A 22,507-nucleotide genomic window follows, 5' to 3' on the forward strand; every position below is an offset into this window, starting at 1 on the left:
AATCAAGCGCTGCGCGGTTACCTTAGTTTTTTCATTTAGGGAATGGAAAATGACTACTTACTTTCACATTTGTCACCTCGGTGCGATCGTCTAAATGGACTTGCTCCCATCTTGTCAGCTTTCCGTCTGAATTAGCACTAAGTCTTAAACTCCATTCATACTTTTCTGAAAATGGCAATGTCCCGATACAATTAAATTTCGTCCACTCTAGGTCAACATCCAAACATGTTTCGTTTCCTTGAGTTGCTGATGCATTTATTTGATTGGTTGTTGGCGGCATTGACTGAACAAAAAATTGCGAGGAGAATACCGACTGCAGGCAAATATGCCTAAAGCAAATACTGACCCCAATACGATAGACCATACTATCTAGCAAAGTTAGATTTGTTAACTTGAATACGCGTTCGGTACCCGATACAAGAGTTTCTGAATGTTGCACGAGGCAAGAAGTTCTTGGTTCAGTATCATTAGTGCAGTCGTCTTGGAACACTGATGCTTTGTATTCGGTAATTAAATTAGATATATTTTCATGCAGCGCCAAAGATACGTAACCTGAGTCTACTGTCGATGTTGTTGTTATATTTTCAAAGCAATCTAAAAGGGTCATATTGAACAGAGAATTTTCAGAGTCTTTACGAGTTGAGACTGTAAGTGATACAGTCTGACTAAATGCCACGAAACGGCTACGAAATTTCCCGTCTGTGACACGTGGCTTGTCTACCCATAATACATCGTCCGATATGATTATTTCATCAAGCGGTATTGCTGATTCAGATTCAATGGTGTATCCATGACCTACTGCTAGGGGCGCGTGCGAAACGAAAGTAACATTTGTACTGTTTTCATTCTCATGCCTTTCTAAATTGATACGACGAACTGTATCACAGCTAATACCAACGTCAACAGAGATGAAATCGTCAATATATTTTTCGTCCATGATATAAACGCCATCAGAAGAAACTATTCTAGATCCAGCAGAGCATGTCGCATTAATGGTTACAAAATATTTCATATTACTTTGTAGCAAGCTGGAATGGAGGCATTTATATTGTTCTGTATTTCCTGCTGCCTTAAATTGTATGATATCATCAGACAATGATTTTGTTCCCACCCCCATGTGAAAAATAACATTTTTATGATGATTAAAACCTGTCCACATAAAACAAATTGTTCCAACACTGACGTGAACATCAACGTCTTGAAATCGGCTATCAGTTTCTGAAGATGATAGATGAATTAAGGCCGGATCAATATCAAATACATGTCCATTTCCAGGGGGGAATTGAGAAGGTAGTTCAAAGGTAGATGATCGAAGAGTCGTGAAGTGGCCCGCCATGTTGTACACGTAAAGTTCAAAGAAAAACTGTAAACTCTTTTCCTCGTCCTGTCTTTGAAGTTTACTAATAGGATAGTGTACACAATACATCAAATCTTTGCGGATGCACTTTTCCTCCGGTGGGAGTTGCAGGAGTGGCGTGAAGAACTTATCATCAGCACCTGCAATTGATAGTTGATGAACTGTTTTTATTTATCTATTTATTGATTTAATTTCAATTCTTAATATTCTCAGATAAAATATTGTAATGAAGCATACACTGTTTACTAATTTCATATGCTGATAAGGTATAGCCAAATTTAAGTTCATGAATGAAATTCACATCTTTTTCTAAGAAATTGTAGTCTTACGTTTATTTTAAAACACTACCATCTATAATTTTATAACGATTTTATTTTTATACGGTTCTTTTGAAATTAATGTATAACAAACTTCATTTATTTTCTTAACTAATTTCATTTTATTTTCATACGTTTTTTTACTTTTACTTTTGTAATTTTGTTTAATGTTGGCACCACGTTCTTCTTCTTCAAGACTCAATTCTGACAAACAGATTTTGACAAATCATAAACAATTGAACTTTACCTATTTTATAAAGAACGTAGTCTACAGCATGCTTTTGTTCGGGGTCGATAAAAGTATTGTTGTCCCACGAGCAATATATTTTATCATCATTCTTTTCCAAGTGCACGTGTAATCCTCTTTGGTTTATTGGCGGGGTATCATCTATAACTATAGGGCCTAAAGCAAGTGCCTTTTCCATTCCAGCCTTGTTAGTCGTCCGTATAATTATAAAAAAGGGATATTCACTGTCTATTCCTTCATGCACGTTATGGTATCGTGAGTGACCATGAGTTTCTCTGTAGACCTCAATATCTGGGGAAATAATTGACGACGGATCCGATGCAAAGCCTACCTCCTCGCGTCTTATCTGACTGTCATTGTCCAGAGATTTCCACGATATATCTATGTTACTGGATGGGATATAGATATACCAGTTCTCTACTTCATTTGGTAGATTAGTACAGAGATAGTCTGCAACATCTTTATCATATGAATTGACCTTAGCTTCAGGAAGATTTTGTAGATATTCAAATGTACTTGAAATACAGCGTCTCATGCATATATCTGTCGGAATAAGCGCAACTCGAGTAAGGTCTGATCTCACATGCCAGGGCCCTGAAGAATCACACGCAAACAATTCCATAGCCTTGCTATGTTTTAAAGTTACATTTACTATCAATGGCGCCGTTGAGTCTTTCCTTAACCCGTCAGAGCAAACTACTTTTGATGGCTCCATGGCATTGTTGTACGCAACAATAGACGAAATGTAATATCCATCCGTATCTACTCGGAATTTTTCCGAGTTTCTACTTGTCTCAATTATCTGTGTGTTGTTTAAGGTCTTGTTCAGTTGATCCAGTTCTTTTCTAGACAAGCACCTATCAGACAAACCAACTCTGTAAAATTTTATCCCGCTTTCGTGATCAATATATCCGTGCCAGTTGATTATAATTTCGTTTTCACTTGTATAGTCAACGTCAGGAGATCCAGCAACTCCTTCCTGAATTACGCCTTCCTCGGGGGGCGAATCATCTGTAAGGACATCTAAATGCTCTATGTTGACTAGTTTTGCATTATTGGTAGCAATAATGGTAAAATAGTAGTTCCTGTTGTGTTGACCTTTGTTTGTTCTTTTATCAACAAGTTTGTTTAAACCAACTGTATACAAATAGTGTTCACAGACCCCTATTTTTGGACAGTAGCATGCGTCTTTCGCACATGTTCCCTGCAATAAGCAAGTATAATTTTAAAGCAAAGGGACTTTTTCTTTGTATAACAGCAATAGTGTTAGAAGACTACAACACTCGAATCCGCACCGACACTGTAACATCTATTAGCAACAAGCGCATCCGGCCCCTTTATCACGTTAAACCCTCTAGAGTACATGTTTAAACTAGATACACGCTATAGACATAGTATTGTTTCAGAAAAAGGTAAAGTAGAGACTTACCCTAAGCCCTCTTTACACAAGAGAAACAATCTGTTTATATAGTGAAATTGTTGAGTGAACCCCGTTTGTTAATCCTAATCCTGTCCATGTGATATCAGTGCAATGGGAAATAACCTATCTATGTTAGATGCTATGCATGATAAGACAGTCATGCATCTAAAAGTCCTGAAATTAATTTCTTTGATTTTCTCATATTTCTAGATATTTTTCCCATACTGTGACGTATATATATGGGTAGTAGACTTTGTTCTCTTTCCAGCAGTAGCCTTTTCAACATATTTTACCTTGTGAAATTCTGTGGGTTTTGACGTTCTCAAATAAATCGTCTGTTTGTTGACAAATTTTACCACAGAAAATGTCACATTTTCCCCAGGGCATTAACTTATTTGATCTTACACAGTTTTCTATTCAGATTGCTAATCCTTGTGGCAATTATGCACCCTTTTCCCTGCCTAGAGGTAAAAAGTGCATAGTTTGCATGAGATACTAGGTCAATAGCCACCTAAGCCTACCATAACGTTTTAGCGGAGTTGTCTCCATTTTTTCCAAATATTTTACCCGGGATCATTTTTTTCAGCTCAAATAACTTTTTTCAGAAAGTGATATTTTAATATTTTTTTCAGTCTACGTACTTTGATGCAGTTAACTACACATATATCTAAAAATGATAGTGCCTACTTGAAGTTTGTATTTTTAGTTCCACTGCCTAGGTAAAATGCAAAGATGTATATGGTTCGTTTGACACACTGCCTTGTAGGTTTTAATTAAAACATCTAATTGTTTTACAAAATATATGCTTAATCATAATTCCTCTTATTTAGTGGATGTAACTTACGTTTATTCTATTAACGGCGAGTGACCCTTCACCTATGTCATTGGAACCATCACTTGTTCCAAGTTTCCAATAAATACTGTAAAGTCCGCTGTGGAGATCGAGAGCTTCAAACTGCAGTGACATTTTGGAAAGGTCAGAAGAATTGTGGACAAATAGTTGCTTGTATCCTTCTTTCAAAACCCATATATTGTCAATACTAGGTGGACTACGATCGATATGAACAACTGTGGTTTCTTCCAGGTAACGAGAATTGATGTCAATTGGTTTGATTTTAAATTTGTAGGTTTGTCCGTCCAGTGGTGTAAGGTTCTCACAGAAAGACTGAGTTGAGATATCAGAAACAGTTGAATACGCCTTGTATGTACCATTTTTAAGTTTCCATGTGTAATCAAATCGTACGATTCCGTCAATGTTTGGCGTACCTGATACAGGAATGAGACCTTCGGTTTGATCATAGCTGCTGGAAATATTGCCTTCAGATTTAATTCTTCTAAGTAAATTTATGTTGACATGGTACGTGTTGTAATAGCGGCCTGTCCAGTTAAAGCAAGTTAGTCCATGATTTACTTGCCAGGTATAATTAGTTTTACTTGATGCTGTTAGCGACTGTAAATGCTTTTGCGGTAAAATGGCAACAGTAGACGACTGGTCGTAAAGTACAAATCTCCTTGACATTCTAACGTTCCCAGCAATATCATGAACTTCTAACAGCACTGCGTATAATGCTGGTTCAACTTGAAGTTTGAAGCTTGTGTGTGTACCTGAAGCTAGCACGTTTTTTGTCGAGATTCCAGGATATTTCATCACCATTGTTGTTTTATCCAGTCCCTCTACCCGAAGTACACTGACAACAAACTGCTTAATGCCCGATGCTTTATTGCTACTACCTCCAGGCGGTGTAGGATCATGCCACGATGAAAATGTTACGTCAATCAGTGGGTTGTTTGTGACATGGTGACTTAAATGTAACATGCTGTTCCGGCAAGAAATACTTCCCTTGCAGTGTTCAGGTGCATGATCATCGTACATAAAGCATAATTCACGATTGGTATTTGTGCGTTTGTAAATTTCTGTTAAACCTTCTTCCGTATTTAGGAAACCGCCAGCGTATGGAACGAAATTAATACATATGCTGAAAAATGTTAGAACAGATATTTAAGAAACTCATTGACTTACACTGGTTTATTCGAAAGGCTGTTCTCAAAAATGTAACAATAATTTGGGGATACGTTTATCTCAGTGTAAAAATGAATAGTCTTTTGAGTAGTAATACAATGTGCTGACAGAGAGTCCTTACGGAATATTTAACAAACAATTTTACCTGTAATTTTTGCTAAATGAAGTCTCACAAATACAGAATGTTGTTTATATTTCAAGCACAACATTTTATTAATAGCAAACATTTAAAATTTTAAAACACAACACCTTCTTTATCATTCGTCTGAATACGCTAGTTACGTCATGGACGTCAGTTACAAAACAACGAATTATTGCACACTTTCAGATGCTTCAAAGAGGAACAAGCAAATTCGATGAATTGGTATCCCCCGCCGAAATGGTTTGTGGTGAGGAATGGCAAAAAAATATATACGGCAAAAAGTTAAGGATGTTACTAAGAAGCAAATAATTTCATTAGTCAAAATCAATTTAACAGAAAACAAATGTTTAATTAAAGAGTACATAATAAATGTATGATACTTTGATCCTGACTAAAGAATTTATTTTGAATGGAATATGCTTACTGTAATAAGCTTAGCTTTTAAAATTAAATGCCGTTAATTGAAATGTGAGCTTGAAGTTTAACTGGAACGAAATATTGTCTTTGAGTGGTTTGGCACCACGTGTTGCTGTTTAACACGTACATCTGAGCTTAAAAGAACAGATGTCCTTAAGAGAACACAATCAAGTAAGGTATCTTGAACATGGCTAGGGGCAAGGTTGGGGCAGTTACAACTTATCATGTTGAAGGTTTGAACATTATTTTAAAAAAAGAAAGGAATGGAAATACATATATATGTATACATATAAATATATGTTTATATTTTTTTAGGTGGACGGGGGTGTGTGAACAGGTGAGGAAACAAAAATTCACATGTTGATTATAAATATTGAAGGAAAATTAAAAATGAAAGAAACAAAAAAAAAAACAAAAAACAACAACAACAACAACAAAATAAATGGGGGAATAAAGGGGGGCGGGGGGGGGGGCAGGGGATGCATGATCGGTGGTGGGCATGACTGGGTGGAGGAGCAAGGTGGGGGAATGGTACAACTTGCATGTATATTGATAAATATTCATGGAAGGAAAAAATCTAAAATAAGGAATGAAAAAAAAAAAATTTTTTTAGGAGTGGGGAGGGGAGAGGGAGGAGGGTGAGGTGACCAAGACAAGGGGTTGACCAGGTGTGGGTGCACAACTTCACATGTTTATAATAAATGTTAATGGAAAAGAATGAAAAAAATTTAATGAAACTCTACATAACTCTGGTGTTACTTGGGCAATCTGACTGAAACTTGACGGGCCGCATAAGTTCATAGTGGTGGACATGTGTGAAGCTTGTTTGAAAAAAATCTAAAATAAGAAATTATTTTTTTTTATTGGGGTGGGTCGGGAGGGGGTGTGACCAAGGTAAGGGGATGACCACGTGTGGGTACACAACTTCACATTTATCACGTTTATAATAAATGTTAATGGAAAAGAATGAAAGAAATTTAATGAAATTCTACCAAATGGTAAGTTTGTTATGTACAAATATGTGGATTTTTATATAATTAAAGGGCAATAACTTTGAAGTTACAAAAGAAATCTGAACGAAATTGTGTGTGCACAACTACATTATGGTGATCTAAATTCTGTTTAAGTTTCATAGTTCTAGGTCAAATATATCAAAAGTTATGATGCAGAAATTGCCATATTTATAGTACCTTATATAGTTAACACTAGAAACTTCTAAGGGCCATAACTCTGGTGTTCGAGACAATCTGACTGAAACTTGACGGGCCGCATCAGTTCATAGTGGTGAACATGTATATGAAGTTTTATAAAAATATTCCCAACCACTTCCTAGATATGGCTCCGGACGGACGGAAAGACGGACGGAAGGACGGACGGACAACGCCAAAACTATATCTCTCCGATTTTCGTCGGGGGATAAAAAGGCCGTAAACTACAAGTATTTTCACATTTTCTGCGGTTTCAGTTTACCTTTCACCATTTCTAAGCGTTTGTCCAGGTACGATTGTACCAGTACATGATGTGGTTTGCCTAGGCTGCTTGTCGGAAACTGCATTATCACACTCTGGGCTTCCATGGTAGAAGTGCTCTCTTTCAAAGCGTTTATAGTCTGCAAAGAGTTAATTAAACCGCATTTGATTGTAGGAAAATTATCACTTTAATTTTCGAAAGAAAGACAATTAATCTACATATTTCTAAGTACATGTATTACAAAAGAAGTTCTGTACCTCTTACATCCCGTTTCAGAACTTGTACGCTGTTATTAACTATTCCAAACATCCATTCTTTGATCCTGTTTCTGGAGGGGTCACTGTTTACTTGCACACTGAAGGACGAAGCAATGGTAAATGAAAGTCTATGTGGTTGTAGGTTTGTATACACAGAATGTGCCTCTGAACATCTTCCTTTCGTCGTTGTGTTTACAGCATCACCGTTTACATTTTCCAAACCAGCAATACAAGTTTGAAGGGTTGGTTGTTTTGTAACTGTGAAAACGTGAATAACATTGTTACGTTTATATATGATTTCTTTTGCGAGTAAATATTGATTAATATGATCTACTTCTTCTAAAATGCTGTATTACTTGACGCCCATTATTGGCGTGATACAATTAGTACGTTTAAAAATCATCATACTAGTTGGTTGTCCAGGCTGAAATATCAAGGACCCGACTCGATTAACTGTTTACTTAAGTTTGCTAAGGCGTCCAAATGTATCAATTTTGAAATAAAATATATAAAATTAATTATCCAACATTACTTTACAAATAGTCGAGACGTACTCGGGCTGCACATCTTTGTTATCGTTATAGGTAATACAGTACAAATGGTACAATTATAACCAGCAGTTTTTCCATTACTGTCTTTGCTTTTTAAAATAAATTGTGACTAAAACAGACATGGAGCGCCTGTGATACATTACAGATTCGGGTATATACCGGATTAAAGCGATTTCAATGATAAATATCTTTAATGTATATATTTTGTAACCATGGTAATCCTAACCCTAATTTTTAGTCAGTATATTATACATATTATACATTACATGCGTGCGGAAATGCAATAATTTGCGTATTTTTGCCGTGCGCTCTCTGATTTATAATCACTTCCGGACATGCGCAGAAGACCGCTCTAGTTCTGCAATGAGCAATATCGTTTTAAAAAACATGTAGTACTAGAGTAATCAAATAACGAAAATAAAGCGTTGTCGACGTTTTGACGTCTAAGATGTAATAATACAAATAACTGCAAATGAAATAAGATCATTATTCTCATCTTGAAATCACCACAAGCTATTTCATGTTCTAACATACAGGAACGTCTATAATCATCAACTAAAACACTAATCGAAACTTCTAAATTACTAATGATGAGAAAAAATCATGTAGATATAGATTGTCATAATCTTCTTCTTCTTCTTCGTTCGCAACTACACTGTGAGACCAGTAGCCTCGATGAAACTTGTGGTTTGCCGCAGATCCTCAATGCCTACATACAGTTTCTGGTGGATTGAGGTATCTATCGGCCAAGTCGCAGCTCGCTCCTGTTCATGCCTTTTACATCTCTGAAGTATATGCTCCGCAGTCTGATCTTCCTCACCACATGGACAAGTTGGCGATGGTGCCAATCTGTATTTCTTGTACATGTGAGCATTGAGCTTGTTGTGCCCTGAGCGAAACCTGACCAGCATCACTTGTTCAGACCGATCAAGAAGATGAAAAGCATCATCCTCTATCCTTAGTCTCGTTAGTGCTTTGATGATGGTGACTTTCTACTTGTAACTCACAGGTTTTGTTGGTTGTTCTGACTGAGCTCCTAGCTTAGCCAGTTGGTCTGCCTCTTCAATGCCTGCAAGTCCACATTGGGATGGAATCCACTGAAGTGCTACTTTGCATGTTATACTCAGGCTCTGCATTCTCCTGGCTAGCTGCGGAGCTTTATTGTTGATCAGAGCTTCCATGACAGACAGAGCATCTGTGAGAAAGACGACTGAGCAGCTTTCTTCTGCCGAGTCTTCAACCATTGAGACGGCCTTCATGAGTGCTTCAGTCTCTGCCTTGTAATTGCTGCAGTGTTTTCCTGTGGCTGCATGTAGTGTTTCTCTCTTGCCAGATGGGTATTGAATGAAAACTCCTGCTCCTCCATCTTTGATGGCGCACGTGGCTGATCCATCTGTACAGACATGAGTCCATGTTTCCGGAGGATAGTCTTCATTGATCATAGCAAGTGTGAGGCTCTTCCGAATACCTTCATCCTTTTGCTTCCCGCGGTCAAGACGAGGAACAGCAAGTCTCACAGTCACTGAGGACAGATCATTCATTCGCTAGTGGGTTTATAATGTCTTCACTACCTAGGGGAGTCATTGGTATGTTCAGCTCAGTTTTGAACTCTCGATTGAGTCTTTGTCTCGTGAACGAAGCTGCTACGTTTGGGCCGATTTTTGGTGTAGCCTTCCAACTTGGCTTTCATGGGATGGTCTTGAAAAGACCGGAACTTCTCTGCTTGAAGCAGGACCTTTGGTCAGGTCTCCTGTCTTGTAACGGTTGTGTGCCTGTTAGCTTCTCCATGAAGGAGATTGGTGTAGACTTTGTAGCACATGTCATGATCTGCAATGCTTGGTTTTGAACATTGTCTAGAGCCTGTTAGTTAGTTTTGGTAGTAGTGGACCAGACAGTTGAGCTATACTCTAAATGGGGTCTCACTGTTCCCTGATATACTGTCTTGAGTATTTGCTCATTTGCTACCCACGTTGTTCCAGCAAGTTTGCGCATCATGGCAAGCTTCTTACGGGCCTTTCCTTCTGTTTGACTAATGTGGGGCTTCCAGGTTAGCCGTTTGTCAAAGGTCACTCCAAGGTTTTTTGCCTCGTCTATTTCAGTCATCGAAGTATTTCCCATCTTGATTTTACACGCCCTCTGCTTTGACGACAGGGAGAATAGTGTGGTAGACGATTTCTCTGTATTGATCGAGACACACAAATCTTCAGTCCAAGCTGAAAGCTTGTTGATGGCTTCTTGCATCCTGTGTATGGCTGTTGTGGCATGTTCTTCCTTACACCATAACACCAGGTCGTCAGCGTAGAGTGCAGCCACTTTCGGTAGTTCAGACACCAGATCATTGATAAAAAGCAGGAAGAGTGTAGGGGATAAGACTCCGCCTTGCGGGACACCATGACGCAACAGGAACTTCCTACTGCTGGCATGTTTTAAGCTGGCTCTTGCTCTCCTGTTGTAGAGGTATGACTTAATCCACCTCAGCACGTGACCCCCTACTCCACTCCTCATCAGTTTGATGAGGAGTCCATCAGTCTTTATTATGATTATCATAATGAACCAAATAAATTATTATTATTGGACCGTTAGTTGACGTCATTTTTCACATCATTCTTGCCAATTGTCATCGCTTTTCGTTTATAAACTTAACAGTTTCAGAGTGATTTGGCGAGTATTTGTTACTGTTTGTGGGCATATAATGAACAACTCCTTTGGCATCAATGATGTTCAATGCGTGGATATTAAGCCTTTTATTGCCATCGGACTACGCCCTCGTGCAAGTATTAGTTTAGTCGTTCCAATAACCACTTCGGGCCAGCCATTGCCGTTAAGTAAGTGTGTGATAAATAGCCTGTAGAAACAAATTACAAAATGGTCTAATAATTACGTGCATCAGTTAAATGTATTCGTAACGTTGACAGTGGCGGGCATCTTGAAAACTAATATTTCGATTCTTGAAAAATGCATTCTGTTTAATGAGAAAAGTTGCAGTTTTTTTATAGTTTGAAACAATAACTGACAATGAACAATATTGTAAACACAGTTTTCGTCATTTAGACGTTGAACCAAGAAGCAATGCTTATCCACTGATTAAGTAAATGACCCAAAACAAATAAAATGCAGGATTTCAGATTTGTTTCAACAATAGCAAATACATTTTTATATGCAATGTTTTCAGGTCTTTGATGGCTAATGTTTGGGAATGTGATTTATCAAAATCACTTTCTCGAACTTAATCAGGAACAGACTGTCTTACAACTATTTCGTATCTATCCGCTGTACAATGTAGTTCAATGCGGAATAATTTACCACCTCTGACTTCGTTATCATTACAGACCGTAAAATTTTGCCTACTCTATCACCACCTTAGAGGCAGCCAAACTTACAAGTACTCATGCCCAGTAAAAATAGTTCAACATACTTTGAATATATACCAGTGGCGCAGTAATTTACTACAAATAACTATCGACTGCATGCCTTTACTTATACAGGCCCCGGTTTGAATGCATAACTGTATATATCACCAAAGCGCAGTATCATATTGGTGATATGGTTAGCTGAATCAAATCCTGTATGTATTGGGTTTCTAACTTAGCGCTTGTGTCATTTTTGGAAGGATTCTTTTCATACACGTACTAACATAAATCACCTTCCATCAGTACTGTACTGTCAGTACTTTAATTATAATAAAGCAGGGGTTTACATAATTTTCAACAACCGTCGTATTCGATTAAAGGCAAAGAAAATCTCCTATATAAGTGACCCCCCCCCCAAATACCAGACTTTTTAATCCCCAATATACAAGATCCTGTCTGGTCCAGTCTGATAAGGGTCCATAAAACCCCTGTAGACTTGACATGTAGCCTAATCATTGTCAGAGAATCATAAATTTTATTGCCTACAGGTAAATTGGTTATTTCCTGTGTTTTGCATTTTATTAATTGAAATGCTGTTTTTTTTAAGTCTTTTTTTCAGAATGTACACAAAATTATTTTAATTGATAAGATACTAATTTTGATTGCTCAGTCATGTTGAGTAATGTCCTGGCCAATTAAATTATAACTCTTATAGCAAAGCAGTTCTCACTATAAAATAATTATTCAAAACTTAATAAGAGAAATTACAAGTTTGTTTATTCAATGATTATGATCTTTTTAGCAAAAGTAACAAACAAAAAAAGAGAAGATAATTGCTGGATTTTATCAGAAATTAAAGAAGCGTTCAGATGCATTTTTAATAGATAAAGAAGGTATATAGACAGAAGGATGTTATATATTAAAATGCTTAATTCCTCTTGTGTTGTCTAAATAATGTATAATAAAATCCAGCAATAAAGATATATCATTGTTCAAAATACACAATAATTTATTTCTTCTGAAAGCTATGTGCCTGAATGCATTTTTTATATTTTTGATAATAAAAAACAGCAATAATGAGATATAATTGTTAAAAAACTTACTTTATTAAAATATGATAAAAACACTGTTGTATCTTATCACTTTTTTTATTTAGCCCCAATTCGGTCAAGCTTTCTAAACTCGTTATAAAGGTGAGAACTGATTTGCTATAAAAGTGAGAAATATCACCTGCAATTTATTTACTGCACAGTAGCTATACAGTAGCTTATTATGATAAACAGAAGCAAGTCTACCAATGGTCCCGACTTGTGTATTGGCCCTTATCGCCAATACGCAGACCTTATCATCTCCATAGGCCACATACCAGACATACCAGAATCAGTGTCTTTAAGTTCATTGATAATGAAATATATTTCAATACTCTATTGCTTTCTTACATTTTAGTTGATATATTTTCATAAAAGTATCAGTTGAAATATTTGTTAAAAAGGTAAGAAATAAACTGTAATAGAAACGTGATTTAATGACGCTACATATTTATTCAGACCGTAACTTGCTTTTTATTTTGCAACTTCTAGTGATTGATCATGTTAAATAACATAAGAAAAGAAAAAATAATCCGTATTTACTATAGTTTCTAGAAGACATTTTCATTAAAGGTACTAACGTTGGCACATTGTTTTCGACCCATCTTTCTGTTTACGGAAATCCCTCTCACAACTACAGTTTTTCTCGTAATTACTGGAACATGTTCCCGGCCAACACCATCTTCCATCCCAGCCACAAAGAGCTACAAAAAGATAAAGTATTGGATGAATTTTATTTCCACTCGTAAAATAATAATTTTGATATTTTTACTGGTAGATTTCCCGGCAGCAAGCACAGCAATTACAGCCAGTGCCATACATCGCAAGGTAGGCCCGCAATAACTAGAAACTGTAGTGGAAAGGTATAGCAGACGGAGTGCTTCAAAAATCTAACAACAAGCACATTTTAATGATATGCAAGAAACAAAAATTGGGATGGGATAGAGAAAGGGTACAAGCCATATGTATTGTTATTTGACTATTATTTTATTTTTTTTCATTTATATATCTGTAATAGCATTAATCAGATAAAGATACAGATTAAAATTATTGTGCACTTCTTGATAATGTATTTAAGGTCACAATCGTATAAAAAATCTTTCCGAAAATTTACATTAATAGATGTTTTGACGTATAACTGAATGCCCTGAAAACTAACTGCTGTACAATGATGCATTAGATAACTAGCAATAGTTATTGGTATGGTAGTTAATCGTTTGCTACATACGATATACATATCTTTTCTGTCTGCAGTATGTTTCATAATGCATTCCTTTTATTTTCTATGCATTCCCACGTGTATGCTTTACGTTGTATTCTGCATTTTTGTTAAATTAAAACCCAACTTTTTAATTGCATTAACAATTGTTCACTAAATCTTATCAGTATTATTTCTGTAGGGTACGTAATCACACCGACAAAACTTTACGTCATAGAGCGACTTTTGACTAGGATAAAGAGCCCAGATACCCATCATAGCGGACAGTTATCTCGGTAGAATCGATACTTCGCAAGTCAGCTAGATGGCTTCCTCACCTAAAGACATTTACATGCAAACGAGTTCAAATCAACAGTTGTAAAGGGCAAATAAGTCTCAGTCGGCGACCTTAACTTCATTAACCATAAGGTCACAGTGGTCTTCTTAGTCTTTTAGAAAAAAGTATAACAATCTTGGAAAAAATCTTTATGTTTCATAGTTATTCTTATCCTGAAAACTATCACTTTCATTTTGGCTTGAATTTCGAAAATATCTGTCACTGTTAAAGCGTTGGAATTCAATTATTGTTACAACTTGCCACTTAAATGTTTGAAATTAAAGAATCCAATCAAAATCTTATTGTCTGACATCTGAAATAGAGACAAGGTTAGCTTTTTTTTGTAAAAGCTAGTCAGCGGCTCGTGTGTTATTTTCAACTTAACTGCAACGAAGTGCATGGTACTGGCATACCATCGAGCAGTTACACAAAATAAGCTTCATTTAGAAAGTGTCAATTTGGTTTATATATTGCAATAGCTGGTTCTCAGCTAGCCAGTGCAATTGCAATTTAGGCGGTTTTATTGTTTTATTAAAATCGGCGGCTAGGTTATGAGAATGAAACTTTTTATGCCTTTAAAATCAAGTAGATCCCTATTTGTTTCACCTCCTCTGATTGGCCAACGGTTTTATCTAGTTTAAATATGTTGGTCTTAATGCATTGGATTTTGTTAGGTTTATTCCTGTATTTCAAGTTTTAATCTTGTCAAATTTTGTCTTTGGTTAGATTACGTAATAAAAATTCTTTCTTTTAAAGGACTGTTTACAACAAATATGAAGTTAGTTTAATCTACAAATAATTAGACGCAGTTGGAAGGGTTGCTTATAATATTGGTATAACCTGAAGTCCAACTCGTTGTGTATATTATGTATGTAATGAAAATATTCAATAAAATATGATTAAACTAAATCAAATCCGAAACGCTCTAAAGCACTGAAAAATGAGGTCTACAGATTTAGTTTGTTTATATAAAATAATAATAAAAATGAAAAAATACACTGAATTAGTATAATGTAACCTAAATACAGAAAATATTTCGTTCAAATTACAATCTGTAATTGTAGTATAATGATATTAAGTAGAAATTGGAGAGGATTTTCGGAGTTATATTGGACGTTTTCAGTTGCTTTAAAATTTCTGTTATTGTTGAAAAATTGTGTTTTCATCAGAAAAAACAACAACAGTAAAGTCGACAGACTGTAAAACATTATTATAAATATGTCAACTAAAACATTATTATAAATAAGTCAACGATGAAGGATTCGAAAGTCATGCCGAAGATGAATTTCCTTTCGGCAGCTCGAAACGACACTGGATCTCAGCTTGCCAAAGCAATCTCTATGTATAGGTCAGAAATTCAAATTCTTCTTTGTTTCATATAAAAAATGACGACTTCAGATCGTCATTACGTATGTTTATAGAACACTTTTCCTACACCTATTTTTCATGAAAGTTCTATCATAAATTAACGAAAAAATGAAAATAAAATAAAATAGGTGGTTGATTAGTTCCTAGAGAGTTAGTCGTGGTCTGCTTCCCTAAAATGGCTCGTATTTGCTCATGTCCGCACAATAAAGCCCTATTTTCGGTTTCGATCTGCAAAACCTGTATATAGGCTATATACCAATAAAAGAAATTGTTCTTTGTTTCATATAAAATTCAGCTACTTCAAAACAATTTTGTTACAGTTTCTAGATTTTCACTCCGTCGTAGACCTATTTTCCACAAGATACCCATACATTTGCTTCAAGAAAACGAAAAGAAAAAGGGGTGTTGAATAGTATGCAGTGAAATGCAAGTCAACGGAAGTCATGTACCCTCATATTGCCGCATTTCAGAAAGCGGTCCGCAGAATAAACACCCTACTGTCGTTTTCAAGTAAACAACTCGAAAACATTCGAATATGAGCATGAAAAGTGTCCTATTGTATGTAAAATTCATTCCACGAGTGAAATAATGCCCATTTGACCCCCGATTTACGCGCAAATGCGCGAAAAATGGAAAAATTAGGATCTATTTATTAGGGACTTCTTTCGACTACACCACGGAAGCACATTTTTGACCGAATTACTGCGTTATAACCTATACATGAAGACTATCTCATTTTATGCAGAATTTATTCTTGATGTGAAAAAGTGTGATAAAAGCACTCGTTCTTTACGAATTTGCGCAAAAATGGGAAAATTTGGATCTACTAATTTTGGCCTTCTTTCGACTACACCACGGAAGCATATTTTAGACCGAATTACTGACCTTATTCCTTAAATTATAATTGCTCAAACAGAAAGCACAGTGGGATTCGCTGGCTTCGTTCTTCTTCTTTGATTTAAAACAAAACTCCTGCCTGTCGTATACCGTCCAGTCGAGACGGGCTTGAAAAACTAAATCCTTCATACACGTTGACATTCTTCGAATGCCTTAGCATTAAAGCGAATGCCTTAGCATTAAAGAGAGCTTGACAAATGAATCATTCAAATCTTTAATACTTAAATCAAACACTAACCATTAAAGTCTGTCTCATCTCATTTTGGACCTCAATTTTGGGCTGATAATGAAGAAATGGAACGGGATCAAAGAAGATAAAACATGTTTCTATGAATTCACCCGCTGGGATTTCAAGGATTTTTGCAACAATCGTCCGGTTTTCCCGTGTGACTGAGTTTTATTTTCGCTATGGAAATTCTCTGTTGTTTGTTTCCGGTCGCCATTGCCAAAGAATATCTACCTTGGATAATTACGAGAAATTCCACGTGTTATGTTTCGAAAAGCACACACAGTTCTCGGTTGAGCCCAGATTTAGATCTATCGTTTTACGCCTAAATACATGTATGTGATTTTTTATTTATTTATTATATATAGCTACTGCTACTATAAAAAAATATTTCACGATAAAACCATTTTATTCTATCCCCTCAAAAAATTATTTCCTCATTTTTGACAGTTTCTTTTTTATAATGAAATGGGCAGATGTATTTAATAGGCCATTTATATACAGTCTAAGGAAAGGTTTAAATTATCGCAAATCACTTTTAACGGCAACACTGTTCTGTCGCAGTCATCGCGTTTTGGCCGAATTTTCAATGTAACTAAATCTTGCCCCCATCGCATCAATTGTATGTAATGGAACCAGAAGCAAATGTTTGATATTCGTACGTTTTGGAGGAAAATCGCACGTGTGTTTCATACCGTCCAGTCTTAAATGAAAGTAACAGACGCACTCGAAGGACAAAATACTCCTTCAAAAGGTCATATTTTTATTTCGTCTGTAAATCTGCCATGTCTACCAATACTATTAAAATCGCTCTGCTTTGAAATTTTACCAAAAGGCCGCGCAAGAATTAAAGACGCGAGGATGAAATTAATAAAACAGATATTATGTTTTATTTAAAGAATTATAAAGAATAAAGGCAACATTAATTTGTTAAAAAGTAGCCCCATATATAGGCAACTGATTATAATTAGCAGCAAGCTTTTGTGGATCATTCAATTAGCATGGCAAATTCTACCAGTTAAAATATATGGAGACCACGAACATGAATTTAGACAGTAGGTAGAATGTTTGACCGAGATCGAACTATCATTGAAATAGCGTGCACGGACTGAAACGCAAATAACGGATTAATCAGGACTTATCAGTGGAGAAATGTTAATTCAGCGCCTACCGTGCAAGTAAATCTTGAAGTTTTACACGAAGTTTGTTTTATTCTTTAATGTCTGTTAGTAGATCTGGGCCCAGTCATTCAAAACATGAACAGGCAATTAAGCTAACGGTCGATTAATTTTCAGGGTTATATTTCAACATTTTAGAAAACTTAGAAAAACTAATGTATGAGTTAATGATTATGAACACTAAAATGTCTTTACAGTAAAAGTATAACATCGAACTAGTGTTTCCCGGTTAGTTTAACAGCCTGTTAAAGCTTCGAACAACTGGGCCCAGACGTCGCCAACTGTGAGTAAACCCTAAAAGAAAATCACAATTTTTTTATTTTAACTTCATTTTACATCTTTCAAAAAAAAAAAAAAAAAAAGAATGAAAAATATGCCTGGAGATATTAACCTTCTGGTATCGACGAAGCCATCCTTGCACATCGCACATTGTCTTGTAATGGGGAATATTTATTTCAAGATTTTTAAATGTACGTACATGCTTAAAAAGTGACTGACCATACAAAAAAATTTGATCTCCAAGTATGACCTTGACATTGAGCTGGAGGTCTTAAATGCAACAAATCAAATTGTCATCATGGTGACTGTTTGTGTCAAGTTAGTTGAATAAGATAAAGTTACTGACCAGACAAAAAGAAGATACCTATTATCTTTGATTTGTAAGTGTGACTTTGTACAGCAAGTTTCAGTTGATGACGAAATTTTTTACTTCATTAAAGAAATTCAACCAACGGGCACGCAGACACCAAGACGAGTTCAAATGCTTTCATTATTCTTTGAATAGCCGAGCTAAAAAGGGTATGCACCTGGAATTACTCTACTGACTATATATATACCAGCACTAATGAAATATTACTCTCATATTAATATCGCTTAAAATTTATAATATAAGAGACATTACCAGTTGTAGCTGTTACAACGTTTAAAAAAACTTATAGTAATTTGCTTTGACATTGTGCTCGTGGTATGGTCATCAATTCTGTAGGGATAATACACGTTTTTTTGTGTATTAACGTCTGCAGAAGCCCGCGGGATTGTTTGTGACCGAGACCGAAGGTAGAGGTCACAAACATATCCCAAGGGCTTCTGCAGGCGTTAATGCACAAAACAAACGTGTATTGTCGCTATTCTTGCATAAAAAAACATTACACGACGACTAAATGCATTGTTTTCATATGTGATGACTTGACGATTCCGGTACATTTTTTATTTACCATTCTTGTTGTTCTTGGAAACGGTAAACATGTTTTAAATATCCATAACCGGGGCACACATAACAACAACACTACTAAAAGCGTGATTTGAAGGTTTTTGAGCATCTTATTTTTATTTTTAGTTATTACAAACGTTACATTACACATAATTTTGCATATAACTTAAAAATTTGATAAACAGGAACACAGTTATTTTAAGAATAACAACTTTACATTCGAATTATTTTGAGTACGAACAAACAGAGTACGGATGAGTACGAAGCTAGTGACTAGCTTTCGAGGTTTATTATATGAATTCTGCGAACAATCAGGTAAAAACAAACCGACTGATACTAACAAAAATCATTAATATAATACCTAAAAACGGGCAATAGCACAAGTTACACGCGATACTTATTTATTCACAGTTATTTACAATAACTGAACAGACGCTTTGTAAAGGGAGTAAACTCTAAGAGAAGCTAGAGCCTACATTGATGGGGCTGGGGGGGGGGGGGGGGGAGGCAGTACGTTTGGGGTTGGAAACTGATACAGCTAAAATACTATGGATTACATTGTATCTATAATGCTACAAGAAGAAGTTATTCTGGAAGAAACAGGATGCAGATGCCAAATATCAGTCTGCGCAGAAATACATACATACGTCCCTGGCAAAGCATTTCAAAAATAAAAATCATGTATTAACAGCACGTGAATTGCCTTGTTTGCACACGATTTTTCTCCCGTTTGTACATGGGCGGATCCAGTGAAAAAAGTAGTTTTTATGCAAGAATGTACTTAAAAATACTTGTAGAAAAACTGTTAGATTGCTCAAATGCACCTTCTTTGTTAAAAGGTGTATAGTAAACTCAGTATATATTTATGTATTTGAACCAACTGTTTTATATGAGGAAAAGGAGAAGCTGTATATAGGGTTTTCTATTTTTAGCTCTGGTAGACATTAAAAAGGAATCAAACAATTTTTTTTAAACAAACCTAAAAATGTCCATGTTTCAGAAGAAAAGATGTTTAGGCAAAAATGGACACCATACTATCCACCTATACTAATAGCTTACTCTGAATGAAGTAGGTCTATAACCTATTCAATCAATTCGCTGTTTTATCAGTTTGAGGTATGAACCACAAAGTATGTATGAATTAAACAAATACATTTTATAAGAAGAAAATAAGTCGAGAACATGTTTTCATATTAAGTAAACAGAAGAAAGCAATCACAAAAAAAGATTATCAACAACTTCTTATTCACAATAGAAATATATATTTTTTTCTTTAAAAGATAGTACTCAAACGCAACTTAAAGATCTTTAGAGATTCATTTGACAGTTTGATTGTAGAAAAAGTTTGATATAAACTGAATCATTGATTTCACAATATCTGTTTTGTTTCTGTTCTTTTGCACTAAGAGTGCCAAGCAACATTTCTACTTCATAACTTGTGCATATTTCTAAATACAATTAAAATGACCTGATATAGTATATTTAGACATTTAAATATTAAATGTTACAATTCCAATGCCTGGGGTGTATAGTAATACACCAGACTGTAGATGTTATCATATTATTGTATCCTGTCAAGAAGTCATAAAACAAAGACTATAAACAATTTGTCTTAAATCTCTATAACAATGATTAAAAAACACCAAGGGTATTTATATATAATATCTAACGAGAATACACACATAAAGCTATGTCATAAACACATATTATTTTCTAATTGTTGAAAAACAATTTATCTAGAACACAACAATCAACATCATTAAATACTTCAATATCATAAAATTATAAGATCAAAGTTGAATTTTCTTAAATAAATTTTTCCAATGACATTTTTCAGACTGAGGGGTTGCTTGACTTCTATATACAGTAATAGAGTAATGTTTACTAGTGAAGTGCTGTTCAATCATGGCATAAATGAATCATAAATTAACGTCCATGATGTGATCATCTACAAAACATTTTATCTTTGACAAACTTATACATGATACTAATGCCCACCCTCAAAAGCTAAATGTAGTAGAACTGCCACAGTTTACTATGTTTGTGCATGCCAGGGTTAGAGACGCTATTTGTACCGCGGTAGAGGGCCAGGCCCCATATAACGAGGCTGAGGGTTAATCCCCAAATACTAAGGTAGAGGTCAATCCCTTAAAACTTTGAAGTTGAGGACTAGTCTCTCAAGACTCGTCCGTAGTCTGTCCCCTGATAGTTTAGTTATGAAGTACAGAGTCCGAGCCCGTTGTATCTTACTCTGGGATGGGTACACAGGGATATACTTCCAGACACAAAGTTAAAACCTTCCCATACGAGGAAGGGTTCATTAGGCCACAGTTTTGACACTCGTACGTTAGGATGTGTCTGGATTGTGTCATGTGCATGAGCTGAAATACCTGAGTTACACTCATTGAAACATTCATATGTAGATTCTTTAATTGGGTATGCACCCTTCCGTCGGACACTATCCATTGGATTATTTTTTGCTGGTGTTCCAGGGGAATATTAGCCCCTTACAACCCTTTGCTAAATAATTTTTAAATGTCAATGTATTTTTGTGATTTATGTTAGGAAGGTTTCCTTGACCCCACAGCTTACAGATGGGATCTTATTGATTTAGAAGACTTCTCTGTTGACAACCTCAAAAGGCAATCATGCCAAAAGGTAAAAAGGGGCACACTTGCCTAAAATGGTCAACTATGTTTGGGATGAAATTTGTGGTGGATACCCATCTCAGAGAGTACCTTCTTTCAAAAGTAATCTAAGCACTATTTCAAGCAGCCTGAAACCTCTTATCGATCAGAAATAAATGCAGAAACTCTGAATGCCGATCAATATCGCCTTTACATCTCAGTACATACAACCCTAACTTGAAATGCAGGCTACTTCCCATGTAACAAAAGAAGATCATTTAGCAGTGTACAGAATGTTGTACGCAACACTTCACCCAAGTTCTTTTTACGAATAAAAAAGTCTGTTTCCGCAGTTTTAAACTTATCTATTTTCTCTACAAAATTTTCCCAGTATGTTTTCTCTCTCATCCAAGGTAAATTAAATCAGTAATTTATTTCCAAAGTTTACAGTAAGTTCTTAGACGATTCGTACTGCAGGGTACAAGGTACCGCCAGATACCCTATAACCTACGATCCTACATTTCGTACTTAGTCTGCTGCCGCTACTGCCACTTCTGCTGGGAAGCTGTAGGCACATTCCTACATACGTCATTGAGAGTTATCTAGCAACATAAGCGAGATCAAGCTTTTATGGAAATACAATTGCAAGAGATTGTCAGTGTCCATTTGTAACACTGTCTGACTACGAAACCAGGGATCGCGAGATCAAGCCCCCACTACTCCAACTAAAAATTACTAACATTGGGATAAGTGTCCCATATATGGGTGTTTCAAAAGAACCAGTAAAGCTTCTGGAATTGGAACAAAAATCGGAACATAAAATCACACCA

The 22,507-nt window shown here is 35.7% G+C and overlaps 1 protein-coding gene across 1 annotated transcript; it reads right to left on the reverse strand.

Moving 5' to 3' along the window:
• Nucleotides 1-61: 61 nt before the first annotated feature.
• On the reverse strand, nt 62-21,516 carry LOC128546093 (uncharacterized; the record flags this gene model as incomplete). Its single annotated transcript, XM_053533691.1, has 6 exons — nt 21,441-21,516; nt 13,218-13,340; nt 7,391-7,529; nt 4,186-5,317; nt 1,922-3,125; nt 62-1,497 (listed from the first exon to the last, which is right to left on the reverse strand). Coding segments are annotated over exons 1-6 (4,110 nt in total), but the record flags the coding sequence as incomplete, so codon positions are not given.
• Nucleotides 21,517-22,507: the final 991 nt, after the last annotated feature.

This window comes from Mercenaria mercenaria, unplaced genomic scaffold (genome assembly GCF_021730395.1).
Source record: "Mercenaria mercenaria strain notata unplaced genomic scaffold, MADL_Memer_1 contig_2997, whole genome shotgun sequence".
Classification (NCBI taxonomy): Eukaryota; Metazoa; Mollusca; class Bivalvia; order Venerida; family Veneridae; genus Mercenaria; species Mercenaria mercenaria.